This window comes from Rosa chinensis, chromosome 5 (assembly GCF_002994745.2).
Source record: "Rosa chinensis cultivar Old Blush chromosome 5, RchiOBHm-V2, whole genome shotgun sequence".
NCBI classification, from domain to species: Eukaryota; Viridiplantae; Streptophyta; class Magnoliopsida; order Rosales; family Rosaceae; genus Rosa; species Rosa chinensis.
In genome coordinates this window covers 83,565,823-83,581,136 of record NC_037092.1, presented here as the reverse complement: position 1 = coordinate 83,581,136, position 15,314 = coordinate 83,565,823, and the positions used below count along the sequence as shown (strand labels likewise).

The 15,314-nt window shown below is 39.5% G+C and overlaps 2 protein-coding genes and 1 pseudogene across 2 annotated transcripts; 1 reads left to right on the top strand and 2 right to left on the bottom strand.

The window, feature by feature from the left end:
• Nucleotides 1-4,298: 4,298 nt before the first annotated feature.
• On the bottom strand, nucleotides 4,299-6,898 carry LOC112165442 (G-type lectin S-receptor-like serine/threonine-protein kinase LECRK3). The gene has a single exon (XM_024301946.2). It carries the CDS (start codon nucleotides 6,859-6,861, stop codon nucleotides 4,483-4,485), a length of 2,379 nt encoding a protein of 792 aa, XP_024157714.1. The 5' UTR covers nucleotides 6,862-6,898; the 3' UTR covers nucleotides 4,299-4,482.
• Nucleotides 6,899-8,002: 1,104 nt separating this feature from the next.
• LOC112165444 (histone H3.2) lies at nucleotides 8,003-8,666 on the top strand. Its single transcript, XM_024301949.2, has one exon. It carries the CDS (start codon nucleotides 8,087-8,089, stop codon nucleotides 8,495-8,497), a length of 411 nt encoding a protein of 136 aa, XP_024157717.1. The 5' UTR covers nucleotides 8,003-8,086; the 3' UTR covers nucleotides 8,498-8,666.
• Nucleotides 8,667-9,218: 552 nt separating this feature from the next.
• LOC112164300 lies at nucleotides 9,219-11,578 on the bottom strand (annotated as a pseudogene).
• Between the last annotated feature and the right edge of the window lie 3,736 nt (nucleotides 11,579-15,314).

Genomic DNA, 15,314 nt, shown 5'->3' with positions numbered 1-15,314 from the left:
TGAGGATTATCTTTTTGAAGTGTATAAATTGCAGCAAAAGGAATTAGGCCAGTGTGTTTGTTTCTCTCTCTTTAGTGTAAGTTTTCTATTCCATTATCACAAAAACAAAAGAAGAAAACATGAGAGCGTTTATCTACCATAAAGAAATTATGATAATTAGACATGTCAAGATCACATTACCATGCATCTAAACTTGACTCTAAGCTCCAACTCAAGTGAAGTATAGGGTTGCTGAGAATGTAATAAGTCCCAGGTATGTATCATGATATAAGTTTGACTACAGAAACAAAAGTTGAACTTAAGACCTCATTACTAGATTGATCAGTTATAATAACTTAAGTTCAATTCTATTGGTTTTTAAGTTTTAAACTCCGAATGTATCCTAATTCCCTGCATTCCCTATTAGTTGTTAACAAAATGCAGTTATTTAAATGCTTACTGCCCTTTTGTAAATGACATTTTAACAGTTGGAAATCATGTTTTAGGTTTCAGAATGGTGAATATTTAGATTAAGAAACCTGATTTTTCCATTGTGGAAGTTTCTATGTTTTTGTTGTGGTTATTACTCGATACACCTTTCATTGTTTGTTTTGTGGATTTGGGAGGCACCCAGGGCATCACTTTCCGAATCAACCTGATGTTCTTTAAACATAGCCATAACCTGAATCATTACATTATCAGAAAATGTTAGTTTCTTATAAAGCTTTCAGGTAGAGCAGCAAATAGATCAGTTTAACTGCATTTAAGTTTGGTCACATCAATATAGTTTGTTGTTTCTTCCCTTGAATGCTAATGTGATATACCTTCATAATTTACATACTGAATAAGCATGAGAAATATGTGTGAAGAAAAATGTGTTTACCTTTTTCACACTCACAACCTGCATCAGTCAACCTAAGGTAAGATATTTATTCTCTGACATTGTAAATTACTAATGGATTTTCTGTTTTCTTACAGCAAATATATTCTCTGCACACCATAAAAAAAAAAAAAAAAAGAACTTTGCTGGCCAAAACAGAATTCCAAGGAGGCTACCTGAAACTAATCTATTTAACTCTTGAGGACTTTTCGCTGCCAATCAGAAGAAGAAGAAGATTTGCTGAGGGAAAGTCTAGAGAGGAGGAAGGGATGTCTTGGTCGATTTCAGTCTGTTCCCAATTGGGGAATTTCCGTTTCACATTCAAAGTTTCAATCTTTAAAGGTAAAAGCTAACTTCTTTTATGTAAATTTTGCGGTCAATTTTGTTCGATTAAGAGTTTTATATAAAATTTCATCATCCTGAGTTTGGCTTTGATAGTTTCTTCTAATCGATTGCCATTTAAAGTGGTCTGTGCTTTGGGTTCATCTGTTTCTTTTGCTTTGCCTCATTTGTTTTGGATTTTGGGTTCATATAGTATACATTGAATGCAGCCTGCATCATAAGACAGATTTTGTGGCTATTTGCTGTAATTTGTTTGTTCGTAGCTCTGACAACTCACCCTTGGCTTTGGCTCATCGCTATTTTTTTTTTTTTTTTTTTTGAGGTTCTTCTGATCATTTATAAGCTCAAATGGTTGTTTTATGTGTAATTTCTTTATTCAGGGCACGATCTGCTGCACGAATGGGTTTTCTTCTTTGACTTTCTTCTGATATCCCACGTAAAGTCACCAAGTAAATGCTTTCTCAGAAGTCAGAAGTTCTGACTCACTTTAATGGGTTGCAACCCAATTTAACCTGGTACCCGATCATGTACCTCTGTCCATTTAAATTTTTTTTTTCATGATGATAAATAGGGTTCTAGATTGAGATAAATCAATAATGGACAGATAAATATTGAATCGTGTATTCTGGACACATTTTTTGTTTTGGTTTTGTAGAATTAGTAAGATTGCATAACAGCCATAATGTAGTAGTCACTAGTAACCAATTAACCAGTATGGTAGCTGAAAATGTATTGCAAGGCCAATGAAGTGTTGTCAGATTTGGGGTTTGATTGTGTATTAAAAATTGAAAATTTCTACTTTGGCATTGATAAACCTTGATTTCATGTAAAAATAGAACAATAAAATGAATATTGAAGACTGATTAGCAAATTCATTCCATGGTTTGCTCCTTAACTACAGCATTGAGGGTCATTTAGTTGTATAGGAGTTTTATTTAGATTAGATTGTAAGTAATCAACTCTGCCATTTTAGATTAGACTTCGATTTTAGAGTTCATTTCTTTAATAAAGATTCCAAAGTTAAAAGGTTTACTACAATTGCGTTTCTTGTAATTAGCTGGTATCTATCTTATTGTAAATTTGTAATAGTATATGTTGTTTCGTATAACAATGTGAGAGTCAATGTTACTGGGCATTATGAATCATGGAATGTGTTGTTTGACCACAGTGATTTTAACGATTACTGTATGCTTTTAGATTGTCGAGAATTGATTGCATTGGACTACTGGGAGAATGGGTGTTGTAAAGGTGAACCCGCATTTGGACTCATCATCTAGGACAGTAGCATCACTTACTGGCAGTAATTCTGAATCAAGAGAGGGCAAGAAGCCCTTGGAAATTGGTGAGTGTTCTTAGGGTATTTCAAGAACTGTATAGATTAAATTTGCTAGAAATCAGAACAGTAGACTAAATCCTAAACCCTATACATCATGTCTCTTACTTTGCATTTCAGCAGGGTGGATACACTCATGACATTCATATGACTTTGCATAGGAGTAAAGTCGACTGTCCACAGCTTGAGGTAAAATATTCTCAACCTCCTGGTGTGACTTTCCTATCTATGCTGAACTATTTTTTTGATAGTGACTTCTACTTATTGTGCAGGAAATGGCCACTGTCAGTTTTGATGGTGCTGTACTCAGACAAATTCTTGCAAGTATGTCATATCTTTGTGTTGGATCTTCTGGCAAGGCTGACAAGAAGAAAAAGAAGGGGAAAGATGCAAAAGGTTATTCCCGCTACTTTTTGTTTAAAGTAATTAGAATTCTTCAGTTTATACAATATGAGGTTCTTCGTACAATTGTCTGTAATATACTGGCATTATTCTTATTTTAGTGGAACCTATGTCTGTTAATTTCTTCATGATTGATCAATTAGTTTGATTGTAGTAATTCTTCAAAGTTCAATATTCAATTGATGTGTGTATATGTTGGGGAATTTCAGAGGAGGCTTAAAAGGGTCAAAGATCGATTCAGAGAAATGACACTGTGGTTTGAACGAGTCATGCTTGAAGATGATGATGATGAACAAGTTGGGGAAAATGTACCAGAAAATTGCCAATACTGAACTTACTGATGAGCATGTTCAAGGTATTAGCAGGTAGTAAAGAGGAGGCCTTCTTTGATTCCAGTTCTTGGTTGCACTGATAACTTCTACAGTAAGGAATCAGCCATGATGCTTATGAAACTTGGATCTAGGCAACATACCTTTTACACTACTGATGCTACAAGGTAAAAAGAACACCTGATTCCTAATTTATTCCGTGTATATAAATGCATGCACGTAAATTGAAAACTCATTTGAGCCAAATCGTAGGTTGAGTTTAATAGATGAACTTAATGAAGCTCTTTTCATACTTGCCAACCAACATTGTGAAACTTTTCTTGGATATAATTATTATATCACGTCAATTTCCATTCTGGGTCATGAATTAGTTTCCCAAAAGATTAATGATTAATGAATAGAAGGAATCAGTCATGAACTATCTTTTTCGCTGTATCATTAATGAATAGAAGGTTTTTACTAAAAGACTCTTTTTTGTTCTTTTTTTCTGTTGTCAGTTTCCTTTGAAGTTTCAAGTGATCTCATAATTCAAGTGAAGGGAAGCAGATATTTGCTTCACAAGGTACACTCAACAAGTTCCTCACAAAATCCAATTGATTATTGCAGGTGAATGTTTTCTCGAAATTAATTAATTCATTTTCACAGGTCACACAGTTTCAGCTCCTGTCAAACTGTTTGAGGATGCGGAAGCTGTGCTTTGAATATATATGCAGAAACCTATAATCCAACTGTGTGATTTTCTGAGTGGAGTTGAGGCATTTGAGCACGGCACAAAATTCTGCTATGGAATCACAATCACCCTCAGTGCCCACAACATTGTAGCTGCTAGCAGCAGTGCGGAGTTCTTGGAGCTTGGAGTGAGATTAGTGATCACCAATTCACCTACTTTCTTCTCTCTTTTAGTAGTTTGTTATAGATTATATCTTTCCAATATGTGCGAAGTTGAGAAGGGAAACTTGATATATAAGCTTTAAGCGCTCTTATACTCTTTGCATACTCCATGGCTGCAGGGACGGAATTTCCACTCTACAAAGCACAAATGAGCTTCGGGGTTGTTACTCACTTAGAGCAACATAAATTGATAATTGTTATACAACCTGAAGCAAGTGTCACTTACAGTTTTACCCTTAATATTCTTTGAAATCTTAAACAGTAATCCCAAAACTATCATACATGCATTGCCAAGCATTATTGTAATAATTTGAATCGATCACAAACTAATGTGCAGGGTCTAGAAGTATGGAACTTCTGTAAGCAGATGGATCTGGTGGTTTTGAGACTTCGACAGTTCCTTCAAGCATTTGAATGGTTTTCTTCATGGTAGGTCTGAGTGATGGATTTTCCTGAATGCACCACATTGCGATCATCACATACTTCTCCATCATCTTGATGTCTTCAATTGCCTCATCATTTTTCTCCAACAAAAGATGTAGTTTCTTATGCTTATAGCAGTCATATGCCCAATCAGCAAGTATTATTTGATCTCCATCTTCTGCTTCTTCGTCGAATTTCTTCCTGCAGCAAATGATCTCTAACAACAAAATGCCAAAGCTGTAGACATCCACCTTTGCTGTGATAGGTAAGTTCTTGAACCATTCGGGTGCCACATACCCTTTTGTTCCCCTAATTCCTGTAATAGTTCGAGTCTGGTCCAGTCTCAAAAGCTTGGCTAATCCAAAATCGGAGATCCTTGCTGTGAATGAGTCGTTTAGAAGAATGTTTTGAGGCTTAATGTCGCAATGTACAATTTGGTTGCTGCACTCCTCATGCAAATACAAGAGCCCTCTGGCAGTCCCCAATGCAATTTCCCTTCTTTGGTACCAATTTGGCCTTGTGTCTCCGAAAAGGAAGCTTGCTAGTGTACCGTTACTCATAAACTCATACACAAGAATTCGGTGCTGCCCCTCGTTGCAGAATCCAAGTAGTTGGACTAAATTCCTGTGATTTGTTCTCCCAATCGCTCTCACTTCAGCATTGAATTCCAAATCACTTTCTCTAACCTGCTTCGCGTCTAAAATTTTGACTGCAACACATTTTCCCTCGTCACATGCTAAAACTCCTCTGAAAACTGTAGCAGAAGCACCGCGGCCTAGTTCTTCCTTGAACTCATTCGTAGCTTCTTTTAGCTCCTCATAAGTGAAATACTTCAAGTTCATGCCTTGGTAATTAGGAGGAACCGCCACAGCTTTTCTAGAATACATTCGAGAAACAACCACATATGTGATCAGAGGTAAGATGAAGTTCAGAATGCCCAAGCTACTAAGAAGCACTGATCCAACAATGATCAAAGTTGAATCATCTTTCTTTTTTGAAGTAGAATTGTGTTTCCTAAATTTGACAAGAGCTTTCGTCCCATAAATACTAGAATCAATCGACCCATTCACAAAAGGGAGTCCCTTCATATAACACTCTCCGGCGGCATTGGAAATGGCAACAGCACAAAAGCAATCGTCTAGGCAATTCTGTCTGCACTGATCCTCAGCCATCCCTTGAAATTGTTCATAATCCAAACCCGGAAAATTTGTGTTTGGCACCTCTTGAAAGTCAAAATCATCCGCCGGTGCGTTGCAGCTTTGTGGAACGAAGTCCTGTTTGCATCCTTTGAGCTCATCATTTGGATCAATAGGACTGTAACCAGTTGGACATTCACAAGTATTATCAATCCTATACAAGCTGTTGAACCCACACGCACCACTTCCAACCTTTTTGACAATTGACAAAGAGATATTTGGCGGTATGAAAAAGGAAGTCGACCAAGCCATAGGCCACCTTTCCCCGCTTGTGCTGCTGCTTTTAGGGTAAACATAGTGCCTCAAAACTCCGTCATAGTCGAGTGTTGCCCGCTGGTAGAAATCTTGCGTTGCAAGGGGCTTGCCTGATATTGTATCAAGTATGGTCCCATTCTTGGATGTAAGATAAATAAGGCCAGACTGATTGAAGATGACTTGAAATCCAATTTCAGTATTTTTGACTGACCAATACGCAAAATTGGCAGAATCTTGAGGGAAATTTGTTGTGTAAAGCATGAGACTTCCATTAGGATTTAGTGAAAACATGAATCTACCTGTCGAGTAATTTGTCACCGTGAGCCGAGCAAAGAGTTTGCCACTTTGTTTTAGACTCTGTGTGGGAAGCATTGTGTCAGTTGGGTGATCAAAACTCTCCCACAAGTAGGTGGAGTTTCGGTTAGCCAGCACAAAATTTCCGGTGTCGAGCATAGCTGCATAGGAAATTGCGGTACTAGAAGAATTGGCAGACCATATTTGACTGCCCTTTGCATCATTGAGCACAAATCGGCCACCACTGGTGAGCTCAACTTTTGATCCTTGTGGCACAAGGCTGTCCCTATTGGCTGACCACACGATTGTTTTCTCTGGTATTTTATCGAACCAGATGGCTAGTAAGAAACCATCTTTCTCAATCTGTCGAAAACCAAAAGCAAACTCACCAGATGGGGATGGCCAGGAGGAGTTATCGTCGTTTTGTTCAGTGAGGGATGAGCCTAAGGATATGTTTTTCGACGTTTGAGCCATGGTGGAACAAGGAAGAAGCACGAGAACGATGAAGCAAAGAAGGTATAGAAGATGAAAAGCCATATACACACAGGAAAGAACCTAGAGGACGAAGCAATTATTTGGCTACGTACAGATTGATCAAACTAGTATTAAATTAATGGTTTTAGCACTTAGAGTCCAAACTGAAGACTTTTCTTCAGGTTTTAGGTAATAGAGAATTGATCCTGGTAAGGCTCGACCTCGTCATCAACAATGACATCAATGAATAAAATTAAAACTGAGCATTCAAGTTTACACTGGGCATGCTTACACTGGGCATATATATGCTTTATGGTATGGCATAAAGTATGCAAAGAAGCAGGAGGTACAGGAGGTGTGCTTCGTAATGCTCATGGTCAATTCCTTGCTGCCTTCTCTAGTCGTATGACTTTTGTTAGCTCGATCACCATTACATGTTGGACTTTTGGCTATGAAGAAGCGTCTGGAGTTGCTGCAAGCCATGCAGGTCACGAACGCAATAATAGATAGTGATTGCCTACTCGCTGTACAAGCCATATATTAATGCCTTGGATTGTGATCTGTCACCATTGAGAGCCTTAGTTGCTGATATGCTCGAAGTCTGCTTCACTCTGGTACTGATTTATACGTTACTTCTGCTCCTAGACAGGCTGACTTTGTAGCTCATAGGCTGGCTGCTCTTCGTTTTGAATCTGAGAGACAAAAGTTGAATGGTCTGTAACTGCTCCAAATATTATACTGGATGCATGCCCTCATTTACGACCTTAATAGTACCTAGTAATAATATTATCTTCTTTTCAAAACAATTGAATGTGCATTTTGGGCCTTTATTTATTTTTTTTAATGGCATTTTGTGTATCTTATGATCCTAAAAACCTTTTCTTTTAGGTTTCATCACACAAACATTTGGGCCTAAACATATTTACGGCCTCATATGAACAGAATCGAGTGGGAAAACCAACGCGGGACCCAAACTTTTTCAAATTTCACAACCTTCTGAAAACCCCCGCTTTAACAAAGCAAATCCCATTCGCGAATTCCAGAGCACGCGGATCGCAATCCCTATAGCTCACCACAAAAACAAATCTAAACCGTCCAAAGCCAACACAAACCAAATCAACGCTCCATATTCACCAAAAATTTCAAACCTCCCGCTTCTCCACACCAACACCCCTATAAATACAACTCCCCATTTCTTCCCCAAATCCCCGATTGAAATTCCAATCGCTTAAACCCGAAATTCCCAAAACCCTAACCCTAATCCTTCTTCTTCTTCTTCTTCTTCACAATGGCTCGAACCAAGCAGACCGCTCGCAAGTCCACCGGAGGAAAGGCGCCGAGGAAGCAGCTGGCGACCAAGGCTGCCCGGAAGTCGGCTCCGGCGACCGGAGGAGTGAAGAAGCCTCACCGGTTCAGGCCGGGAACGGTGGCGCTGAGAGAGATCAGGAAGTACCAGAAGAGCACGGAGCTTCTGATCCGCAAGCTTCCGTTCCAGAGGCTTGTGAGGGAGATTGCTCAGGATTTCAAGACTGATCTCCGATTCCAGAGCAGCGCCGTGGCGGCTCTTCAGGAGGCGGCGGAGGCGTATCTGGTGGGGCTTTTCGAGGATACGAATCTGTGTGCTATTCATGCTAAGAGGGTTACTATTATGCCCAAGGATATTCAGCTTGCGAGGAGAATCAGAGGCGAGAGGGCTTAGAAGTTAGAAGGGCCCAGATTGATCCACTCTGCTTTGGTATTTATAATTTGATGTAGATTTGGGTTTTTACTTAATCGGATTAAGAAATCTGGTTTCGAAGAATCATGAAGTAGCTCTGGTTGTATATCTTGTTTCATTTTTTTTGAGATCTCAATGAAATGGGTTTTGTGGAGAAGACTCTTTCAATTGAATGATTCATATGCATACCAAACTAAGAACTCGGCACACAATTGAGAACTTGGCATACATTATTTGATCTTAATGAAATGGGTTTTTGGGGAGATGATGTTGCCGTCTACGTGTTTGTGAAAATGATTCTCTCAATTGAGAACTCTTGAGAAATAATTGGGGATTATTTGATCTCTTAGCCATGTTTGTTTCCCGGAAAATTGGCATTGGGAAAGGAAACACTTTCCTTTCCTGTGTTTGGGACAGCCATTGGAAGGGAACGTGTTTCCCAAATGAAGGGAAAAAGTGGAGGAAATTCATTCCCTCCCCTCCCCTCCGGATTCACTTTCCCATGAGAAAGGAAATTGATTCCTTTCCTTTCCACCAACCAAACATAGCCTTAGTGAACAATGACTGTCAAATAAACATTGAAAACTCTTGAGAAATAATGTTTTGTACTGAGACATTAATATATCAGACATAGGATTATACACATGACAAAGTTGATGGTCTTGACTCCTTGATGAAGAAACGGAAGGAAAGTGTTACTCACTTAAGTCGAGTTTGCGAATGAGGATGGATCTGGCGGAGCTGAGACTTCGACAATTCCTTCAAGCTTTAGTATGACTTTCTTCATGGTGGGTCTCAGTGTTGGATCCTCTTGAATGCACGACAATGCGATCATCATGCATTTCTCCACATTTGTGATGTTGTTCATTGCCTCATGATCATTCTCTACTAACAGATGCAATTTCATTTGGTTGTAGCAACCAGAGGCCCAATCAGCTAGTATCATTTGATCTTCATTCTCAGCATGTTCTTCAAAATGATTTCTGCAGCAAATAATCTCTAATAACAAAATGCCATAGCTGTAAACATCCACCTTCACTGTGATAGGTGTGTTTTTGAACCATTCAGTTGCCACATACCCTCTTGTTCCCCTGATTCCCGTTGTGGTTTGAGTCTGGTCTGTTCTCAAAAGCTTGGCTAGTCCAAAATCGGAGATTCTTGATGTGAAGGAGTCATCTAGAAGAATGTTTTGAGGCTTCATGTCGCAATGTACAATTTGGCTGCTGCACTCATGCAATTATAAGAGCCCCTGAGAAACTCCTAATGCAATTTGGTTTCTGCTTTTCCAGTTTGGTCCTGACTCTCCAAAGAGGAAGGTTGCTAGAGAGCCATTGCTCATAAACTCATATGCAAGAAGCCGGTGCTGTCCCTCATTGCAGAAGCCTATTAGTTTAACTAAATTTCTGTGATTTGTTCTCGCAATTGCACACACTTCAGCTTTGAATTCTAACTCATTTTCTCCAACCATAGTGCTCAATCTTTTGACAGCAATACATTTTGCATCATCAAACGCTAGAAGTCCTTTAAAAACAGTTGCAGAAGCACCACGGCGTATTTCTTCCTTGAATCCATTTGTAGCTTCCTGTAACTCCTCGTAAGTTCAAAGGATGGAAAAGATTGACTCACCTTTCCTTTTCTAGAATAAATACAAGAAACAACCATATAGGTTATGAATGGTATGAGGAAGCTCAGGAAAACCAAGCTACACAGGAGAATTGTTCCGATGAGGATCAAAGTTGAATACTTATGCTTCCTTTTCGTATTGGTGCCTCCAGGAATCGAAGTAGAATTGTTTTTCCTTATTTTGATCAGAGCTTTTCCACCAACACTGGGATCCATCCTCCCATTCAAAAGAGGGATTCTCTGCTTCCAACAGCCATTGTTTTTGTAGTAGAAAACATCACATAAACAATCACCAAGACAACTCTGCCTGCATCATTCCTCAGTTACCGGTGTAAACTTCTGATAAACCGAATTAGGCCAATTTGTGCTTTGCATCTCTTGAAAATCAAAAAGATTCATATCTAGTGAGGCTTCATCGCAATGTTGTGGAACAAAATTCTGTTTGCATCCTTTGAGCATATCATTTGAATCGATAAAGGTATAGCCATGTGGGCACTCACAGATTGGTCCTTGATCATGTCTGCAAATACTGTTGAACCCACAAGCACCAAAGCCTGTATATCCACGAATACTCAGGCATATATTTGAAGGTATGAAAGACAGAGTGGACCAAGCCATAGGCCAGCTAAGACTTGAGCTGGTGCTTTTAGGGTAAACATAGTGCCTCAAAACTCCATCATACTCTAGAGTTGCTCTGTGGTAGAAATCTTGCACGGAAACTGTATTAGGAAAAACTATGTTAAGTATGCTTCCATTCTTGGATATCAGGTAAAGAGAACCAGACTGGTTGAAGATGGCCAGAAAGCCACTGTTCAACTCTGTTGGGGTGGACCAATAAGCAAAGTTTTCAGAATCCAGAGGGAAATATGTGGTGGAAAGCAAGAGATTTCCATCATATCCTAGTTTAAACAGGAATCTCCCTCTTGAGTAATTTGCTACTGACAAGCGAGCATGGAGGGTGCTGTTTAGAGTCTGTGTTGGTAGGATTGTGTCAGTTGGTACATCAAAACTCTCCCACAAATTGATTGAATTGAGGTCAACCAACACAAAATTTCCTGTGTCGAGCATGGCTGCAAATGCAACTCCAGTAGCAGAAGATTCAGGCATCCATATTAGTTTCCCTGTCACATCATTCAATATAAACTTGCCATCACTGGTAAATTCAACTTTGGATCCCTCAGGCACTAGATTGTTACCATTGGCTGACCAGGCAATAGTTCTTTCTTTCACTTTATTGAACCAGATGGCTAATAGGAAGCCATCTTCTCCAATTTTTCGGAAGCCAAAAGCAAAATCACCAGATGGTGATGGCCAGGATGAGTTATCATTTAGTGCAGTAAGGGATGAGCCTAATGATATATGAGTTTGAGCAAAGATGGAACATGGTAGCAGTAGAAGGATATGAAGAAAATATGAAGGATATGGTTGTTTAAAAGCCATGGAACAAAGGAGAATGTTTCTTTTGCAATATATGACCACTTCTGCAGCTTGCTTATATCAATTTTTCACCTAGAGGAGTTTACATACTGAAAGTTTTTAGGTTATTGGTGTTCAAACATTCACATCATTAATTTAATCTATTTATTGAAAACTAAGGGAAGCAGTCATCGGCATCAGTCCGTCGTGAGTCAATTTGTCCAATGTGTAGCTCAGAGATTTTTATAGACTTAGAATCTTCCGGATATCTGTTTTATTAATTGCAGTTCATTATATATAATCAGAAGCAGGATTAATGATCTTCCTGAGTATATATTTTTCTAAAGTCCCTAACATTAAGATCACTATATAGCAGAATCAATCTTTTCCTACGTTTTAAAGCATTTGTCTGTGATTGCTCTTATTATACTTGTTCATGAAGTCCTTTTACTTTGTTGGTCAGATCCATTAAGCGGTCACTTTTGGATAGGTCATAAATGGAAGCATAGAATAAATAAACCCTATACTTGACCAAAACTTAATGATCAGACAAGTGTTGAAGCATGTCGACATCATGTGTGCCTCTTCAAACTAGGGTTTAGTCATTGAGTTGTAATAGGAGAAGGTTCTAGATTACCTAGTTATGTTCGGATTCTATTACCTTTTATGTACTCTGTAATTCCCTATTTAAAGGGCTCCTATTATCAATGATAAACAAAAAATTCTCTGTGCAATTCCATATTTTTCTACAACACGTTATCAGCACGAGCTTTAATCCTAGCCTAAGAAAAAAAAGAAAAAGAAAACCCTAAACTGCCGTAGCTTTCAACCCTAGCTGCAAACTCTGCAGCCTCCTGCCGCAAGCACTGTAGCCCCCCTGTAGCCTCCTCACCGCGCAACACCCCGCAGCCCTACGCCCAGCCCACACTACCCATGTAGCCCGCACACCAGCCCGCCAGCCCACCTCGCTGCCTGCTTCCCGCCTGCTCCCCTGCGCTTATTGTTCCCCGCGGGCCCCACGCTGCTGCTCTATGTTGCTGCTGCCCAGCGCTCATTGTTCCCTGCAAGCCCCACGCTGCTGCTCCGTGTTGCTGCTGCCCTGCGTTGAACCTGCTGCTGTGACAGGACCCACCTCGAATTTCACCCTGAAATCTGAGGTGGCCCTGTGGGGCCTACCTTAGGATAACTCTACCAAAAATTTGGCAGAGTCACCCCTAAAATGGACTACCCAAAAACCTGTAAAGCACAATCACACTTCTAATAAACCATCCTTATTCTTCTGGAGCCGCCCTGCTCCCCAAATCACAACAACTCCACAATTTACAACTAAATACGAATCATACAACATAATCCAAACTTACAATATTTGTCCCACAGGTTATCAGAGCAATCTAAAGGAGGAAAAAAAATTCAAGATACAAGTGGGTTCAATAAATAACCTACAATATAGAAAACAACAGCAGCAGATGCTATGCCTCGAATCCTACTTTGCCGAACCAGTGACTCTGTAGATTGGGCAAAGAAACCGAAGGGCCTAGGGGGAAAGTACATAAAACGTTAGCGTGAGTGGACAAAAATAAGTAATTATAAAATAAAAGAAGTTTATACTTTCCCACGTTTATTACTTTAAAAATCTGATGCATGCAATGAGTAAAGACAATTATCTTTAAAAACGAGCATCTCGTAAAAAAACCAAGCCAGCCCCGCTGGTATAAGTGAAAACCGGACTAGCCCCGCTAGTCAAAGATAATTAAATAGTATGGGGAAAGCATTTTCACCATACGAAAAGAAGGGAGCCTCCCAGGCTCGGGTCGGAGTGTCCCACACTCGATCTAGAGCATCCCATGCTTTGCTCTACTCACCCACAAAGACATAGTAAGTAGGGAGGAGTACTAATAGGCTAGCTAGCAATATAATATAGCAACCCAGGTATGGTGGGTTAAAACCATGAAAATCGAAAACAGAAGGGCTTCCCCAATACTTCACAAGAAGTAAATAGAAGTCAATGGTGTGACCCTGCACACCCAAAATATTCTTGAATTCGTAAATAATTAGGCTAGGAATAATAGATGAGTAAAATTCTCACTTTCGAAAACCTTCCATAAATTTCAATATCAATAAGTGAAAATATAAATAATTCGGGAAATCACTTCGGAAACTATTTCATTGAAAATCAATATAAATCACAAATTCAAAATCGGGTATAACAAACTTCAATTCGAAATTTTGATCGATATGGTAATGACTACTTAAATCTAAATAATATGCTCGATAATTGAAACGATAATTTAAATCATTAATCCATTTCCCAAAACAAAACCAAGATAAAACAATATCCATTTCCGAAAGTAGACTATAATAATATGATAATTAATTGAATACTTATTTTGGGAAAATCAATCGCATGCATCAATATTTAGAAAACAAAAGTCCACTCACAGTATACGGCTTACGTGGTATCCAAGCGTAAGGGTCCTTGTCGAGTGATGAGTTAGTACCTCGTCTTGTACACAATTACACTTCCATAAACGACAATTCAAATAAATAATTACGACCTAAACAAAACCCGAAAATCCCCATCTCCATTACTTCTCGGATTCAACCCAAATCACACCGATAACACCAATTCCTCGATTTACATATTCCACAACGATTACGAGGGAAATCCGGCGGCCGGATTCCCCATCACAAAACTCCGAACTTCGGAAAATCACAAACAATTCCAAACTCCTCCAAAATTCACCAAACTCACATAACCAACCCCTACAACAATTATAGGATTTAATAGGCTACAAATTGAAGTCAGGAAATAGCTCTACGCGCCTCCATGCGCCAACTACAGTGGCGGCACGTGGGCCCCACGCGCCGCTGGTCACCTCCTCCGATGGCCACCAAACTTTGGTAGCAGCACCTACTCAACAGTCCAAGCATTTTTCACAACTACAACAAATTTCAATTTTACCTGTAAGTGATCGAATTTGGCTGGTGCAGTTTTTCCAGAAAAACCCAAGAACTCTAGGATTTGAAATCGTCGATTCGACCTCCACACTGCAAATCGTGGCTCAAGGCTAGGGGCAAAATGATCCTTGGCAAAAACCGAACCTTCGACACTGGTTTGGTCGCCGGAGACTGCTGGAATAGCCGAAAATCGACGAAAGTTCCGATCGGCTATGGTGAACTTCACGGCTCAAAATCGAGCTCCTCCGGCCGAATCACTGCAAAACACCACCACAAATGTGACAAGGAGGAAGAGGCGAGCTTGCCAGTGCCCCGATTTCGTCGTGAGTCGGCCGGAGAAGGAAGAAATCGAAGGAGGAAGAATCGGACCGAAGAGGAGAAAATGATCGGGAAAGAAGAAAGAGAAAAATGGGTAAGTTTCCAAAAATGGTAACTCACCACAACAACTTTCTATATTTATAGAAAGTTACCGTGAACAGTAACTTTTATATTTTCGCTTATAACTTTCGCATACGAGCTCCGATTTTTATGTACCACATATGCACGTGCTTGGTTTAACGTCTTCTACAACTTTCATGAAGAATATTTTTTCAAATTTTGACCCGAACAAAAAGTCAACGTTTAGGGACACTAAAAGTATCAAAACAAGTAAAAAGTGGAAGTGATTGTCATTTACCGTCCAAATGACTAGTAAACGGTTAAATTTAGGTTCGGGACGTTGAGTGCTGCCACTAGCTGCTGTTGTTGCTACTGCCCTAACACGCCTGCTCCAACACGCGCGTGTTCTCAAGTCTTGAATCAT